General features: G+C 46.9%; 3 protein-coding genes across 4 annotated transcripts; 2 read left to right on the forward strand and 1 right to left on the reverse strand.

Annotated features, from left to right (window-relative positions):
• Positions 1-1,153: 1,153 nt before the first annotated feature.
• elf2a (E74-like factor 2a (ets domain transcription factor)) lies at positions 1,154-13,163 on the forward strand. 2 transcript variants are annotated; one of them, XM_038270459.1, is made up of 9 exons: positions 1,154-1,475; positions 3,015-3,098; positions 8,852-9,101; positions 9,261-9,368; positions 9,509-9,625; positions 11,380-11,463; positions 11,537-11,729; positions 11,804-12,064; positions 12,140-12,614. In XM_038270459.1, exons 2-9 carry the CDS (start codon positions 3,024-3,026, stop codon positions 12,612-12,614), a joined length of 1,563 nt encoding a protein of 520 aa, XP_038126387.1. In that variant the 5' UTR covers positions 1,154-1,475; positions 3,015-3,023. The 2 variants fall into 2 exon arrangements, with proteins under 2 accessions (XP_038126387.1, XP_038126388.1); XM_038270460.1 differs by lacking the exon at positions 1,154-1,475 and having other exon boundaries at positions 3,024-3,098; positions 12,140-13,163.
• Positions 13,164-13,620: 457 nt separating this feature from the next.
• Positions 13,621-14,359, forward strand: LOC119773485 (skin secretory protein xP2-like; the record flags this gene model as incomplete). The annotated part of the gene is made up of 2 exons (XM_038270455.1): positions 13,621-14,286; positions 14,330-14,359. Coding segments are annotated over 2 exons (696 nt in total), but the record flags the coding sequence as incomplete, so codon positions are not given.
• On the reverse strand, positions 14,356-16,297 carry LOC119773486 (involucrin-like). Its single transcript, XM_038270456.1, has 2 exons — positions 14,403-16,297; positions 14,356-14,368 (listed from the first exon to the last, which is right to left on the reverse strand). The coding sequence occupies exons 1-2, from the start codon at positions 16,295-16,297 to the stop codon at positions 14,356-14,358; spliced, it is 1,908 nt and encodes a 635-aa protein (XP_038126384.1).
• Positions 16,298-16,514: the final 217 nt, after the last annotated feature.

Genomic DNA, 16,514 nt, shown 5'->3' on the forward strand with positions numbered 1-16,514 from the left:
TTCCTCCATCATCTTCTGGGGTAACAGCATCATCTTCCTCCATCATCTTCTGGGGTAACAGCATCATCTTCCTCCATCATCTTCTAGGGTAACAGCATCATCTTCCTTCATCATCTTCTGGGGTAACAGCATCATCTTCCTCCATCCTCTGCCGGGGTAACAGCATCATCTTCCTCCATCATCTTCTGGGGTAACAGCATGCTCTTCCTCCATCATCTTCTGGGGTGACAGCATCATCTTCCTTCATCATATTCTGGGGCAACAGCATCATCTTCCTCCATCATCTTCTGGGGTAACAGCATCATCTTCCTTCATCATCTTCTGGGGTAACAGCATCATCTTCCTCCATCATCTTCTGGGGTAACAGCATGCTCTTCCTCCATCATCTTCTGGGGTAACAGCATCATCTTCCTCCATCATCTTCTGGGGTAACAGCATCATCTTCCTCCATCATCTTCTGGGGTAACAGCATCATCTTCCTCCATCATCTTCTGGGGTAACAGCATCATCTTCCTCCATCATCTTCTGGGGTAACAGCATCATCTTCTTCTAGCCTCTGCTGGGGTAACAGCATCCATTCATCCATCCATCATCCATCCATCATCCATCCATCCATCCATCCATCCATCCATTCATCCATCCATCACCATTTCAGCCATCCATCCATCCATCCATCCATCCATCCATCACCATTTCAACCATCCATCTATCCATCCATCCATCCATCCATCCATCCATCCATCCATCTATCCATCCATCACCATTTCAACCATCCATCCATCCATCCATCCATCCATCCATCCATCCATCCATCTATCCATCCATCCATCACCATTTCAACCATCCATCCATCCATCCATCCATCCATCCATCCATCCATCCATCCATCCATCCATCACAATCCAAGCTTATGTCAGCTGGGGTCACCAGGGGTAATGGTGCCTTAAAAAAGTTTAATTTAATTTGTGATAAGTAATTTCTCGCCAGAAATAATTTAATTAAACTACTTTACGTCACTAAGCTCCAGAGCCTGGTTCAGTTTCCAATAAAATCGATTCTATTTGCCTGTAAACAAAACTTTCTCTTCTCGCTCCACTAGATGGCGCATCCGCCTCTGCCCAAATTTAGAGCAGTTTGCGCTTCTGTGCGTGTGACGTCAGGGCGGTGTGCTTTGACCCGTCGGATCATTTGTAGCAGAGAGGCGGCACACCGGAAAGCTAACGGGCTATCAGGACTCCATCGGAAGCAGAAGCTCAACTCGGAGCCCTGAGAGGCGCATCGACCCGCGGGTTTAACCTCCAGCGCCCTGAGAGGGTCCCGGGTTCGGACTTCCGCGGCACCGAGGCCTGGGGAACTATCCGCAGAGGCGGCGGAAGGGAGTATTTGGTCCCGTAAAGTCGGCTAACAGAGGCTAAGTTGGGGCCTAGCTGCTGCTAGCAGTGGAGCTCACTTCCCGCTAACAGAAGCAAAACAAGGTAGGAGAAGGAAAGTCCTGCGGGCTTTTATCACCATTAAAGCTTCCTGTTGTTGCTCCTTATAGACTCTGAACGTTGACTTTCTTTAAACGCGTTTAGAGGCTAGCTGCCTGCTAGCTCTGAGAAGCTGCTCAGGTCGCTGTTCCTAGAGAAAAGCAGCTGCTGTGATTTCCAGATGTTTTCTGCTTTAACGGGCAGTGATGAGCTAACAGCTAATGTAGCCCGGATGCTGTGGAGCTCCCATCCCGCTCAGAAGGTAAACATTAGCTGCTGATGGGACCTGCCGGGGGCTCCAGACATCCTCACAGCCTCCAGCCTTTACTGAATGATGATTTTAACCCGGGTCTGAGCTAGCAGGCTGTTTGTTTTCTGTTGCTGCCTGTTTGCAGAGCAGGATCTCTGGTTTGTTTACAGTAAAGCTGTCAGGAAGCAGCCCTGCAGACACGGTCACCCGATTACACCTGCGCTGGATCTCCTGCTGACATGTTGGGTTTAAAAGAAGAAAATCCGATCTGTTCAGAAGTTGAAGCTGTTGTTTAGAGGATCATTTAGCATCACAGGGAAGCTCTGAGCCACAGCCTGGCTCTCCTCAGGGAGAGCAGGTGATCCAGGCCTCCTAGACCTGATGGTCAACCGCAGCCCTCCCTCTGCTCAGCTCGCTGCAGCATTAAAGGCTGATCAGATGATCATTGTTTAGGTGCTGGGTTTTCTATCTCAGCAGGGAAATGTTGTGTTCTGCTGTCAAAGGAGACCCCACTCCCCCCTCACACTCTTCAATTCAGGTTATTTATATAGCTTCAATTCACGACACATTTAATCTCAGGTCACTTTCCAGTTCACCAGATCATCCAGTCAAATCGATTCAAAGCTTTCTATCTAAGGAAAACCAGGTGATTGCATCGACTCATTGACTCTTCAGCAATCCCTCACACTAAGCATGCTTGTAGCGACAGTGGAGAGGAAAAACTCCCTTTGAACAAGAAGAAACCTCCAGCAGAACCAGGCTCAGTGTGAGCGGCCATCTGCTGAGGCCCACTGGGGTTCAAGGAGACAGAAGCAGACATAGAAAAAGAAGCATAGATACAAAAGGCACCTGTCAACCAGCTCCACAGACGGCCCCGTCCAGGAAACACACAGCCAGGCAGACGAGCTCCGAGCCAGCTCCCATGTCAGAGGATGAAGAGAGCACATCCAGTTAGTCACAGTCAGAGAAACAGGACTACACTGAAAAAAAGGCTGATCTCCAACATCTAGAAACAAAGGTGTTGATGGCAGCAGCACAGCTGATATTTCTCTCCAGGATGGAGTCACAGCCAAACAGGAACAGACCAGATGAAGCTACTATGAGAAAAAGCAGAGAGAGCAGAACGTTAGAGATTGAACTAACAGATTCTGCAGAGTGAGAGAATAGAGACAGAATGAAGCAGAATGATGAAAAAGGGGTAGCAAAGTGCTCTGTGAGGAACATAAGGAACAATCAGATCTCTGATATCAGATGGAGCTTTTCCTCCTCCTGACTTGTTGCTCCTCTCTTGGCAGGAATGAGTGATGAACTCTGTGGTGGTGTCAGATGGAGGAGGAAACCTAGTGGAGTATGTTACTGTGGTGGAGGAGTCCCAGCAGGTGAGTCTGATGCTTTTCTCTCACGCCAATTCTGTTCTGGGAGACTGGATGACGCAGTCCGAGCTGCTCTGGGTGGAGCGATGATGATGATTGAAGCAAAAGTTTAAATTGGTTTGGTTTCCATTTCTTTAAAAATGTTAATTGGTTGAGAAACTCATCTCATTTCCTGCCAGAAATTTCTTGTTGTCATGAAATTGACTCCATCATTAACTGCCCAGAGTTTGGAGTGTTAGGAGCTAAAATTGAAACGTTGCTCATATCGTTTCTGCTCAAAGCTGCTGATGTTGGAGCAGAGACTCTCCTTCTCTGTCCAGAGGAGCTCATCCAGGGTTCTCCTTCACATCTGACTTTATAAAAGAGACAAAAACTCTCTCCCCAAAAATAACGAGTTTTAATAAACCACCGTGTCTTTTCAAGTTGAAAGTTTTCCTTTCGTGTTAACGTTATGGTGTATGGTTATGAAATAAACAACTGAAATGCAGATAAACATGGTTTCATTATATTTTTCCGTACTAATCTGAGCATGACCCATGATGATGTCACAGAAGCAGTTTAACAAAGAAAATCTAAAAAGCATTAAACCCAAAAACCATAAAACATTTTATGAAGCTGTGTTCTATCATATTATAGTTAACGCTAGAACTACCGTCATGTTGACGGTTCTGAGATTTTAAAGTAAAAGAAGTTTATTTCCATTAATCTTATGTTGCTCATGTTAACTGACTTTTCCTTAAATAAAATAAAAACGTAAAAAAATAAATATGGTTAACTTTACCCTGATGATTGACAACTCTATTGCATTGCAAATTCTTCCCCCGGTTGATTGACGTTCGACGCTGTTGCCTAGCAACTAACATTGCTTCCAACAGAGTAGGGGTGTATATCACATCCATCATGGCGATTCCATTCAGTATCGATATCCTGACCCAACGATTCGATTATATTCGATACTCAAGAACACCCCACGATACGATTCGATTCCATTAATTGGTTTACTTTATTTTTATTTTTTTATACCTTACAGGCTAAACAATGTTTTAAATTTGAACTAAATCAATGAAAGCTCTAATATCGTTTTGCATTTTATTTGAGAAACAACCGCAGATAACAGAAGTAGAAAAGTTGCACTCCACCTATTCCTGTTAAAACCTCATTCACTGAAAAATAATAATGCCTCATTGTTATAGAATCTGAAAGGCCTTGCATCAAAAATTCTGCACAAAATCAGTGCGATGAGTGCAATTCAATACCTCGGCTCCAGACGTCCCCGCCCCCTCCACAGACGCTCCGCTGCTCCTCTCCTAAATTGTAGCTGACCGCAGACAGTGCTGCAGACAGGAGGCCGGTCTGTTTTGTTTTTATGACCGAAATTGCGGAGAACAACTCATGAGGTTTGAGCGCTAGAACACTGGGACCCTTTTTCCACCTGGATCTCCGCTCTTTTTGGCCCTCATGTCCCTCCCTCGTCGGACTAAACTTGCCCCCACTTCCTCGCCGCCTCGGCCGTATCTAGACCCACAGTGTGTAGCTCAGACCACGCTTCAATGTTGAGCATAAATCAAAAACGTGTGTGTCAAGCTCACTGCAACACACTGCTGTAAGAGTATAATAATAATCAATATAATAATTTAATATGTCGATTCTTTGCTTTTGTACATAACAGACCACTAATTGTTTAAAATTACTTACTTCAGAATTGTTTGGGTTAACCATACGTACTGAACTTTGCTGAATCGAGCTACTAAACTACTTTAAATAGCAGTTTCAGCTGATGCTCTTATAAGTGGTGTAGTAGCACAGGCACACTCAGTAGGGTTAAACAAGCGCACCCTTTCCTAAGCTGTCGTTCTATTGGCTGGAAAGGTTGCAGGCGACGATCCAAGTGCAATCTGAGAGAGAGCAGAAAAAATCCGCAAGCAGAGCCTACGGGTATGCGAGCGTATCTGAGACTCGAGCAGAGCGCGGTTTGTGCGCGAAGAGAAGGAGGCAAGCGAGAGGAGAGAATATCTGTGCAAGAAGCATTAAATCTGAGAGAAGAAAGAAAGATTTGAGAGAGAAGAGAAAATATTTGAGAGAGAGCGCATGTTTGGAGTGTGAGCATTATAAGTTTTGAGTGCAAGAAGATGAAATTCTTTTCTCAAATTGAAATTATGTGCTCTTGCATTATGGCAGGATAATTCTCCCATAGAGCTCCTCTGTGCAAGCAGATATTTATCCATCTCACCATTACGCACTTTATACTAGAAGGATAACAAGAAAGGAAAAAATAGCTAAAAATCTACTCGGACTAGATTTATGTTTAAATCCAAAGCCGATACAGTTAGCTGCTGAAAGTAGCGTAGGATCCCATTTCCACTACAGATGGTCACAGAGTGATAAAACAAAGGAATTTAATGCATTTTTTTTCTCCCAAGAAATAAATTATTAACCTTTAACATGTTATAGTTTAGCTTTTCTACTGTTTTTAGGGAGGGATAATGTAATTTATGTTTTTTCCAAATTAAAATCAAGGGCGACCCGAATGAATATCTGGCTGAGCGGATGGGACGGATGGGGTAGCGATAAGCTGGGCTAGCGGCTAACACAGCTAGCAGCTGGCTACAATGAACCCACAGACGGTAGCAGAGTGGATGGAGGAACACAGGCTGTAGGACCAACAGTCATGAAAATGATCCCACAGCAGGGCTGCAGCTAATCTTTATTTAGCTAATTGATTAATCTGTCCATTACTGTTTGGATGAAGTCATTAAGAATCATATAGACAAGGCTTCATTAATGAAGATATTTTAATGAAATTAAACCAGATGAAACTAAAACTTCAGGAGCTCTGGAGCAGAGTGACAGGTTAGAAAGTTTATCTTAAATGCAAAATGTTTATATATTTTTAAACTATTTTTCCATAACTGCTGCTCTAAGTGGGTCTCTGTCGGCTAAAGGCAGGTTATATAGTCTCTGTACTCTAGGTAACCATTAATAGATCACTACAGGGTTCCTATGGATCCTTAAAAAGTCTTAAAGGCATCGAATTCTCCAATAAAAATATCTACGGAGGCCCTCGATGTGGCCGACTTGGGTTCGAGTCCGACCTCTGGTCCTCTCATTCTCCCTTTCCTGTCTGCCTACTGTCCAAAAACCAGCCACTAGTGCCGTAAAAACAACAATGTTTGTGGCTGTAACCGTTGCTGGTTCCATCCCAATAGCGGAACCAATGAGAACCATGCTGCTGCTGGACCTTTTTGGGGTGATGCACCGCTAACTTTTTATCTAGACCACATGGGGAAGTGTGAAATAATGAAAATCTTCTTTCTATCTGGCTAAAACCAGAACTAGAGAATGTAGATGAGACACGGTGGGAATCAAAGCAGTGGAGACAGACGTGCGAAGCGTCATTATCAAAGCAGCAGGTGTTCTCCCTCCTCTCTGCAACGCCTCCACATCATCATCACCAGCAGCAGCTACAAACCTCTGGATGATGTTTGACGGTTCGCCTGCGATGAAAGCAGAGCTAAAGAGTCGGGAACGAAACAAAGGAATTGTTAAAATAGATGTTATTTGCTTTTAGATTTCTTCCTCTATTGAAAGTTTTTCAGCATTTGAAACATTTCTACTGGGCCAGAAAGTAATGGTTTATGTTCAATAAATGTTTGGGTAAATCTCTCGCTGTTGGTCTCGACATTAAAAAGTCTTACAAAGTCTTGGATCTAACTCGCCGTAAGCTGTGGGAACCCTCTACTAAATCAGCTGATGAATATTTAAATAATTGATTCATCGGATTAACAAGATGTCTGCGCCTGAAGGCGGCGTTTTCGTACAGCTCCGAACAAATACACAAACTAGTCTGATTAGAAAGCTACAGATCAGGCATGGATCCTGCATCTACCACCGCCAGCGCCTGCTGGAGCTACGGCCACTAAATGTTGTTTCTGGACTCTTAAATCCAGCTCCTCTTGACCGTTTAAAAAGCTGTGGAGCGCTTTAGACGGATATAAACAACAAAAGTAGCAGCCGCGCTCTGGGAGGCGGCGTAAGACAGCTAAGAAAAAAATCCCCTCAGACCTCCGTTACATCACTCCTGCTCTGCATCGTCCGTCACTGATAACAGAATGGACCAACTCTCATAGATGCTCTAAACTTCCAGATCAGTGCATTTTTTTGCAATAATGGAAACGTTCATTTACTGTTTGGAAAGCTGCAGTAAACAAAATGTAGTTTTTTGTTCACTCTGTGTTTAGAAAATAACAAAAGTTGTCTAAGTCTAATTGTTACTAGATCTAGAGCTGGACGATATGAAGATAATCAAACATCACAATATAATTGGGCTATAATCACCCTATATATCATCTTATGTTTAAATTACCTTCAAAAACAATAAATCTACTCATTCAAATTTTTGGTTTTAAATGGAAAACATTTGATTTTAACCAGATCAAAGCTTTTCTGCCACATTCTGTCTTTGGGTGTCAGGATTAGACCTTTAACAAGATCCCAGCAACCAAACAGGAATGGAAACTAAAACACACGATACTAGATAAAATGGAAAATAAAAAAGGCTCTTTGATGCAGAATAAAAAAAAAAATGACCTCAGCTCCCAAAAAAACAAAAGTGGAAATATTGTCCAGAAACCCGAGCATCTATTATCACTGATCTTTACCTGCTGGGGATTAGAAAGAGGCACAACAAGTTATAAAGCTGAGAACATTGCCAAGTTTAGTAAAACATCTGAACATCACATCTGGTATTAGAGCATCTAAACAACACTTAGATACGTCCTAAATATCGTCTCTGATTTCCCTCCATTGCTTCCTGTTTCTCTCTTATGGGATCGTTTCTTCAAACACGAGGCCAACGCCATCGGCTTCACAGCCGATTGAACGTTTTAATTGGTGAGCAGGGAGACGCTGACATGCAGAGTTTGCAGCGGATTACTTTTTAGCTGGTGGAATAAATTTATACTCCTTCTTTTTCTTTTTCGCATCCTAAAAATGATGGCCTTTCGCTTGACGTCCGCGGCGTGAAATCCAAACCGCTGCCGCATATCGTTCAGCTGAAGCACCTGCTGTCACCATGTTTAGTTTAGCAGTTGCTGTAGAGTGCGAGAAAATAATCCTGTTTGGAGGAGGGGTTTATGATGCATTCAAAGTGGGAAAAATAAAACTCTCAGTGAAATAGACGCAGACGACTTGATGTCTTCATGTGAATTTGTACTCGATGGCTGCCATAGTCTTTTTAAATATTGTGCGTGGGAACCCCCATCCCCCCACCCCCCACCTAATGATGATAATGGATGTTAGAGAAGCCTCAGTTTGAGCTTCTAAGATGCGTTTATGAACAAACCACGCTGTAGATGTGAGATGGAAGGAGCAGCAGCGCCTCAGCTGCTGAACCAGAGAATAAGCTGATTCTGGTTATTGTCCTGAAGGTTTGCAGCCTCTAACTATAGAAGAGCCGATTCCTTCTAAACTCAACTGATTCATTGTAAAGTTGACTGGTTTTCCACCAGTTTCCAGCGGAGCTAAAGCTGCTCTTAATGGGTTATTAACCAGCTGAGGGCTGAACAGGGGGAGCTTTCATTCCTCAGTGACTGAACATCCAGTGGGACGTTTGCTCCTCTGACTGCAGGAGGCTCAGGAGGAGGAAACTGCAGCTGCTTCAGCTCCAGCTGCTCCTCTGGGAATCTAGAAAAGTCCCAGACTTCATGTCAGAGCGGCTGCAGAAACAAAACCTTTTCCTGTCTGTCCGCTTTGTGCCGCAGCCCGCTGAGGAAGAGGAGGAGGAGGTGGTGGAGCAGGATGGAGAGGCGGTGATCATGGTGGAGGAGGAGGAGGAGGAGGGGGTGGTGGTGCAGGAGGAGGAGGGCTCTCCCGCCGTCATCGTGGAGGAGGTGCCCAGCGCCCAGGTGGAGGAGTGCTACTCGGCCCAGGTCCTGGTGTACGACGACGGGACGTACCTGATGCAGGACGTGGCTGAGGAGCAGGAGGTGGTGACGGAGGTGGCAGAGTCCGGTGAGTTCTGGCTTCAGGCTGCCCCCTGCTGGCAGGAACGGAGCAGGACGGTCAGAGGAAACGAGAAGGGAGGAACCCAGAGTCACACCAGGAAGTAAACATTTGAAAAAGGCAGCGGCTGAACGGTTCTGACCGGTTCCGTCTGGTTCTCTTCCTCAGTGGAGATCAGCGGCCACGACATGGTGTGTTTCGACAAGACGTTTGAGGCGGCAGAAGCTCTGCTCCACATGGAGTCTCCTGGAGGCCTCCACAGCGAGCGCAGCACAGGTAAACGGTCCGAGAGGTCCGCTTCATCATGAACAGAACCGCCCAGGCTGATCCGGACGCAGCAGAGCCTGAGCTGGGTCCAACAGAGCAGCTGAGGCATCCCGTAATCTCTGTTTCTATGGCGCTGTGTCTCCTTCCAGCTGAGGACGTGATGATGGAGACGGTGGTGGAGGTCTCTACGGAGTGCGGACCCATCGAGGAGGATGCCTTCCCCATCGCTGCCGACTGCGAACCCGCTGCCAAGAAGAAGAGAGGAGGTGAGTTTGGGCCGACCGACTCGGCAAACAGAACCCGTGCTCACTCCATATATGGACCTTAACTGCATAAAATCATCCACCTCCAGATGAATAAAGAATTCTACGTTTATTTAATCTCTTTATTCTAATTAGTTTATTTCTGGAGCTCCAGGCCAGAACACATCAGTTTATAGAAACGGTTCAATCAGATCATCAGAGGAGTTTCAACCTGCGAAAAACCAGCCATTGACTCTGCAGCAATCCCTCCCACTGAACATGCATACAGTGACACTGGAGAGGAAAAACTTTGACCGGGGGTTCAAGGAGACATAAAAAAGCACTGATCTATAACCACTTTCTACATTAGATAACCTGAGCCACTCTAACTAGAAGCTTTATCAAAGAGGAAAGTTTTAAGCCTAGCCTTAAAAGTAGACAGGGTGTCTGCCTCACGGACTAAAACTGGTAGTTGGTTCCACAGGAGAGGAGCCTGATAACTAAAAGATCTGCCTCCCATTCTACTTTTAGAAATTCTAGGAACCACTAGTAAACCTGCAGATTGAGAGCGAAGTGCTCTGTTAGGAACATAAGGAACAATCAGATGGTTGGACGGCGTATCATGGCCATTGAAAGACAACCTGAGTTTAATGTGGCATATTTACAAGATAAAGATGCACAGAGAAACAAGTAGAACAGTCAGGAGAATAAAACATTCACATTTCAAGATTTTAAACATGCAAAATGAGAAGAAAATCTAGCAAATTTACAAGATTATATACATGCAAATTTTGTCTCATTGATTTTTAGTTTAAAAACTTCCATGAGGCCACCTACTGATAATAAAGAATTACAATAGTCCAGCCTTGAGGTAACAAATGCATGGACTAGTTTCTCAGCATCAATCCTGGACAGGATATTTCTAATTTTTGCAATGTTCCTCAGATGAAAGAAGGAAATTCTAGAAACCTCTTTGATATGGGATTTAAATGACAGGTCCTGATCAAAAATAACACCAAGATTTTTTACTTTATTATCTGAAATCAGTTTAATCCCATCCAAATGAAGTGACTGGCTAATCAGTTTCTTTTTCAGAGACTCTGGTCCAAAGACTATAACTTCTGTTTTGTCTGCATTCAGAAGCAGAAAGTTAAGAGTCATCCAGGTTTTTATGTCTTCAGACATGCCTGTAATCTATGTAATGGGTTAGCTTCATCTGGATTTATAGACAGATATAGCTGGGTATCATCAGCATAACAGTGGAAATTAATCCCATGCTGTCTAATAATTCTACCGATTGGGAGCATGTATAAAGTAAAGAGAATTGGTCCTAGCACTGATCCCTGTGGTACTCCACAGGTAACCTTTGAGCGTGTTGAAGATCTATCATTAACGTGAACAAACTGAATTCGATCAGATAGATAAGATTTAAACCAGTCTAGTGCTGTTCCTTTAATTCCAACAAAATATTCAAGTCTTTCTAAAAGAATATTATGGTCAACTGTATCAAATGCAGCACTAAGATCCAACAGGACGAGCACAGATACAAGTCCATTATCTGAGGCCATGAGAATATCATTAGTGACTTTCACCAGAGCTGTTTCAGTGCTATGATGAGCTCTAAAGCCAGACTGAAACTCTTCAAAAAGTTCATTATGGTGGAAGTGATCGCAAACTTGTTTGGCAACTACTTTCTCAAGAATTTTGGATAAGAAAGGAAGATTGGATATAGGTCTATAATTTTTTGTTCTGAAATCCAATGTGTTTGCTGAGTGCAGGTGGGCGTAAACCCAGAACACAGCAGCCTGCCTCCAATGGCTCCTACGACCTGGGCATCAAGAAGAGGCCGAGGGAAGGAAAAGGTTGGTCTTTACTTCCTGTCTGTCCAGGAAGTGTCCGTTCTGAGGCTCTGATGCTGCTGTGTCCGTTCCCCAGGAAACACCACGTATCTGTGGGAGTTCCTGCTGGAGCTGCTGCAGGATAAGAACACCTGTCCCAGGTACATCAAGTGGATGCAGAGGGACAAAGGCATCTTCAAGCTGGTCGACTCCAAAGCCGTGTCCCGACTGTGGGGGAAGCACAAGAATAAGCCAGACATGAACTATGAGACCATGGGCCGGGCCCTCAGGTCAGCGCCGACCCCATTCCCTCAGCAGCCACCTCTGCATGATGATGATGATGACTCTGAGCCTTCCTCTGCAGGTATTACTACCAGAGAGGCATCCTGGCCAAGGTGGAGGGTCAGCGACTCGCCTACCAGTTTAAAGAAATGCCCAAAAACATCCGAGTGATCGATGAAGACGAGGGAGGAATGGAGATGAAGGTGGAGGAAAGCGAGGTGATGATGTCCACTTCGCACCCGGGTCACCAGCAGAGCCCTGCCAGCCTGGGCTCCAGCTCCCCGGCCAGCTCGCAGCCTCAGCAGACCTACGTGACGGTGATCCCCAGCAGCGCCGCCACCAGGTCTGCCAGTCGCCTCCAGAACCAGGTCAGAGTAGAACCATGGCAACGCTGACTTCCTGTGCTTCTGTCCTGCAGGCCCATCCGCGCCGTGCCGCTGGTCATGACCAACTCTCTGGGTCAGGTTACGCTGAACTCCTCCCCCATCCTCACCACCGCCTCCGGGGTCCCGGTGAGCAGTGCTGCGCCCAAGCTGGTGATCCAGGCGCTGCCCACGATGCTGCCGGCCGGCTCCAAGGCGGGGGAGAAGATCACCATCATCACCATCCCAGCCAACCAGCTGGCCACGCTGATGCAGACTAGCCCCCCCGGCCAGCTGACCCAGATCATCCAGGCTAAGCCTGTCGCCACGCAGACCGCCATCAAACCGACCGCCGTCCAGCTGGCCCCGGGCCGGACCGCCCCCCAGCTCATCCTGGCCAAACCGGCCGCCGTGGCCCAGCCTCTGCCTCACCTGTCCCTGCAGGTGAGCCAGGCGGCTCCCGCCCAGGCAGAGGCCGCCGAGCCGCCTCCGCTGTCCAGCCCAGCGCCAGCTGAGGAACCTTCGTCCTGAAGGCCCGGGTCGGACCGGGGGTTCTAGTGAATGTGGACACTGCTCAGGAAGTGAAGGACACCCAGACCCCCCCGCCCCACCCACTGTAGCTAAGAGCTGCTTCCTGATTGCCCCCCCAACATGGGCGGCCTTGGATTGTAAATGAATTTGTTCTTTTTTTTACCCCCATCACAGACTCTGAAATGTAAAATGAAATGTAAAAAGCTTTTTGATACTCAGTTCATGTTAGCTCCACAGCGCCCCCTGCTGTTCCACTCAGAACACTATGCAAAGCCTGAAGGAGAAAGTTTATCTGATCAGACTCTGCCCCCTGCTGGCCGACAGAGGGAACAGCTGCAGTCAGCCTTCAGTTGGTCCTCAGCACCGACCCCCCCGCGCTTCTTCTTTTTCTACTCTTCCTTAAAAGGGAACCTTAGGATGTCTGCATCCATGTAAAGACGAAAAAAGTTCCACATTTGAAGTATAATATACTATTTTTTTCTTGTACTTTCAGTGTATTGAAGTAGATTTTACTGAGATGTGAATTATAAAAAAAACAAATGTGAACGAATGGTGTGTGAGATTTTATTTAGCCATGAGGAGACATAGAGGTTAGACGACGGTTCTGCTCCGGTTCCTTGTTTGGACGACGGTTCTGCTCCGGTTCCTCGTTTGGACGACGGTTCTGCTCCGGTTCCTTGTTTGGACGACGGTTCTGCTCCTGTTCTGCTCCGGTTCCTTGTTTGGACGACGGTTCTGCTCCGGTTACTTGTTTGGACGACGGTTCTGCTCCGGTTCCTTGTTTGGACGACGGTTCTGCGCCGGTTCCTCGTTTGGCTGACGGTTCTGCTCCGATTCCTCGTTTGGCTGACGGTTCTGCTCCGATTCCTCGTTTGGCTGACGGTTCTGCTCCGGTTCCTCGTTTGGCTGACGGTTCTGCTCCGGTTCCTTGTTTGGACGACGGTTCTGCTCCGCTTCCTCGTTTGGACGACGGTTCTGCTCCGGTTCCTCGTTTGGACGACGGTTCTGCTCCGGTTCCTCGTTGGGACGACGGTTCTGCTACGGTTCTGCTCCGATTCCTCGTTTGGATGACGGTTCTGCTCCGGTTCCTCGTTTGGACGACGGTTCTGCTCCGGTTCCTCGTTGGGACGACGGTTCTGCTCCGGTTCCTCGTTGGGACGACGGTTCTGCTCCGGTTCCTCGTTGGGACGACGGTTCTGCTCCGGTTCCTCGTTTGGACGACGGTTCTGCTCCGGTTCCTCGTTTGGACGACGGTTCTGCTCCGGTTCCTCGTTGGGACGACGGTTCTGCTCCGGTTCCTCGTTGGGACGACGGTTCTGCTCCGGTTCCTCGTTTGGACGACGGTTCTGCTCCGGTTCCTCGTTTGGACGACGGTTCTGCTCCGGTTCCTCGTTGGGACGACGGTTCTGCTCCGGTTCCTTGTTTGGACGACGGTTCTGCTCCGGTTCCTTGTTTGGACGACGGTTCTGCTCGGGTTCCTCGTTTGAACGGCAGTTCTGCTCCGGTTCCTTGTTTGAATGGCAGTTCTGCTCTGGGTTCTCGTTCTGCTCCGGTTCCTCTTTTAGATGGCAGTTCTGCTCCGGTTCCTCTTTTAGATGGCAGTTCTGCTCCGGTTCCTCTTTTAGATGGCAGTTCTGCTCCGGTTCCTCTTTTAGATGGCAGTTCTGCTCCGGTTCCTCTTTTAGATGGCAGTTCTGCTCCGGTTCCTCTTTTAGATGGCAGTTCTGCTCCGGTTCCTCTTTTAGATGGCAGTTCTGCTCCGGTTCCTCTTTTAGATGGCAGTTCTGCTCTGGTTCCTCTTTCTTCTCCGGTTCCTCGTTTGAATGGCAGTTCTTCTCCAGTTCGTTGTTCTGCTCCGGTTCCTCTTTGGGATGGCAGTTCTGCTCCGGTTCCTTGTTTAGATGGCAGTTCTGCTCCGGTTCCTTGTTTAGATGGCAGTTCTGCTGCGGTTCCTCGTTCTGCTCCTGTTTCTTGTTTAGATGGCAGTTCTGCTTCGGTTCCTCGTTCTGCTCCTGTTTCTTGTTTAGATGGCAGTTCTGCTTCGGTTCCTTGTTTGAATGGCAGTTCTGCTCTGGTTCCTCGTTTAGATGGCAGTTCTGCTCTGGTTCCTCGTTTAGATGGCAGTTCTGCTTCGGTTCCTCGTTCTGCTCCGGTTTCTTGTTTAGATGGCAGTTCTGCTTCGGTTCCTCGTTCTGCTTCGGTTCCTCATTCTGCTCCGGTTTCTTATTGGGATGGCTGTTCTGCTCTGGTTCCTCGTTTAGATGGCAGTTCTGCTCTGGTTCCTCGTTTAGATGGCAGTTCTGCTCTGGTTCCTCGTTTAGATGGCAGTTCTGCTTTGGTTCCTCGTTCTGCTTCGGTTCCTCATTCTGCTCCGGTTTCTTATTGGGATGGCTGTTCTGCTCTGGTTCCTCGTTTAGATGGCAGTTCTGCTCTGGTTCCTCGTTTAGATGGCAGTTCTGCTTCGGTTCCTCGTTTAGATGGCAGTTCTGCTTTGGTTCCTCGTTTAGATGGCAGTTCTGCTTTGGTTCCTCGTTCTGCTTCGGTTCCTCGTTCTGCTCCTGTTTCTTGTTTAGATGGCAGTTCTGCTCTGGTTCCTCGTTTAGATGGCAGTTCTGCTCTGGTTCCTCGTTTAGATGGCAGTTCTGCTCTGGTTCCTCGTTTAGATGGCAGTTCTGCTTTGGTTCCTCGTTTAGATGGCAGTTCTGCTCTGGTTCCTCGTTTAGATGGCAGTTCTGCTCTGGTTCCTCGTTTAGATGGCAGTTCTGCTCTGGTTCCTCGTTTAGATGGCAGTTCTGCTCTGGTTCCTCGTTTAGATGGCAGTTCTGCTTTGGTTCCTCGTTTAGATGGCAGTTCTGCTCTGGTTCCTCGTTTAGATGGCAGTTCTGCTCTGGTTCCTCGTTTAGATGGCAGTTCTGCTTCGGTTCCTTGTTTGAATGGCAGTTCTGCTCTGGTTCCTCGTTTAGATGGCAGTTCTGCTCTGGTTCCTCGTTTAGATGGCAGTTCTGCTTCGGTTCCTCGTTCTGCTCCGGTTTCTTGTTTAGATGGCAGTTCTGCTTCGGTTCCTCGTTCTGCTTCGGTTCCTCATTCTGCTCCGGTTTCTTATTGGGATGGCTGTTCTGCTCTGGTTCCTCGTTTAGATGGCAGTTCTGCTCTGGTTCCTCGTTTAGATGGCAGTTCTGCTCTGGTTCCTCGTTTAGATGGCAGTTCTGCTCTGGTTCCTCGTTTAGATGGCAGTTCTGCTCTGGTTCCTCGTTTAGATGGCAGTTCTGCTCTGGTTCCTCGTTTAGATGGCAGTTCTGCTTTGGTTCCTCGTTTAGATGGCAGTTCTGCTCTGGTTCCTCGTTTAGATGGCAGTTCTGCTCTGGTTCCTCGTTTAGATGGCAGTTCTGCTTCGGTTCCTTGTCTGAATGGCAGTTCTGCTCTGGTTCCTCGTTTAGATGGCAGTTCTGCTCTGGTTCCTCGTTTAGATGGCAGTTCTGCTTTGGTTCCTCGTTCTGCTTCGGTTCCTCGTTCTGCTCCTGTTTCTTGTTTAGATGGCAGTTCTGCTTCGGTTCCTCATTCTGCTCCGGTTTCTTTTTGGGATGGCTGTTCTGCTCCGGTTTCATGTCAGTTTTTCCAACCCTGTGTTCGTTATTAACTGAAGTGTTTTTGCTCATGGAGCTGCTGGTTGTCAGGTTGATCATGGCTGAAGATCAGAGAAGGTCTGTCCTACCATTTAGTTGTTAGCAATGTTTCAGCTCCTCATGTCATCGTTTCTAATCCGTCAGATTTTCTTTTTCATAGTATAATTCTGAATCAGTCACAAACTGTCTCCTGAGAAACTTTAGCTCATAAGATGAAAGATATTCTTGTTAAAGACACAGTCATGAAAAAGGTTGGGCACCCCTATTAACCTTGATT

The sequence above is a fragment of the Cyprinodon tularosa genome, unplaced genomic scaffold (genome assembly GCF_016077235.1).
Source record: "Cyprinodon tularosa strain WSP-4 unplaced genomic scaffold, ASM1607723v1 ctg760, whole genome shotgun sequence".
Taxonomy (NCBI): domain Eukaryota; kingdom Metazoa; phylum Chordata; class Actinopteri; order Cyprinodontiformes; family Cyprinodontidae; genus Cyprinodon; species Cyprinodon tularosa.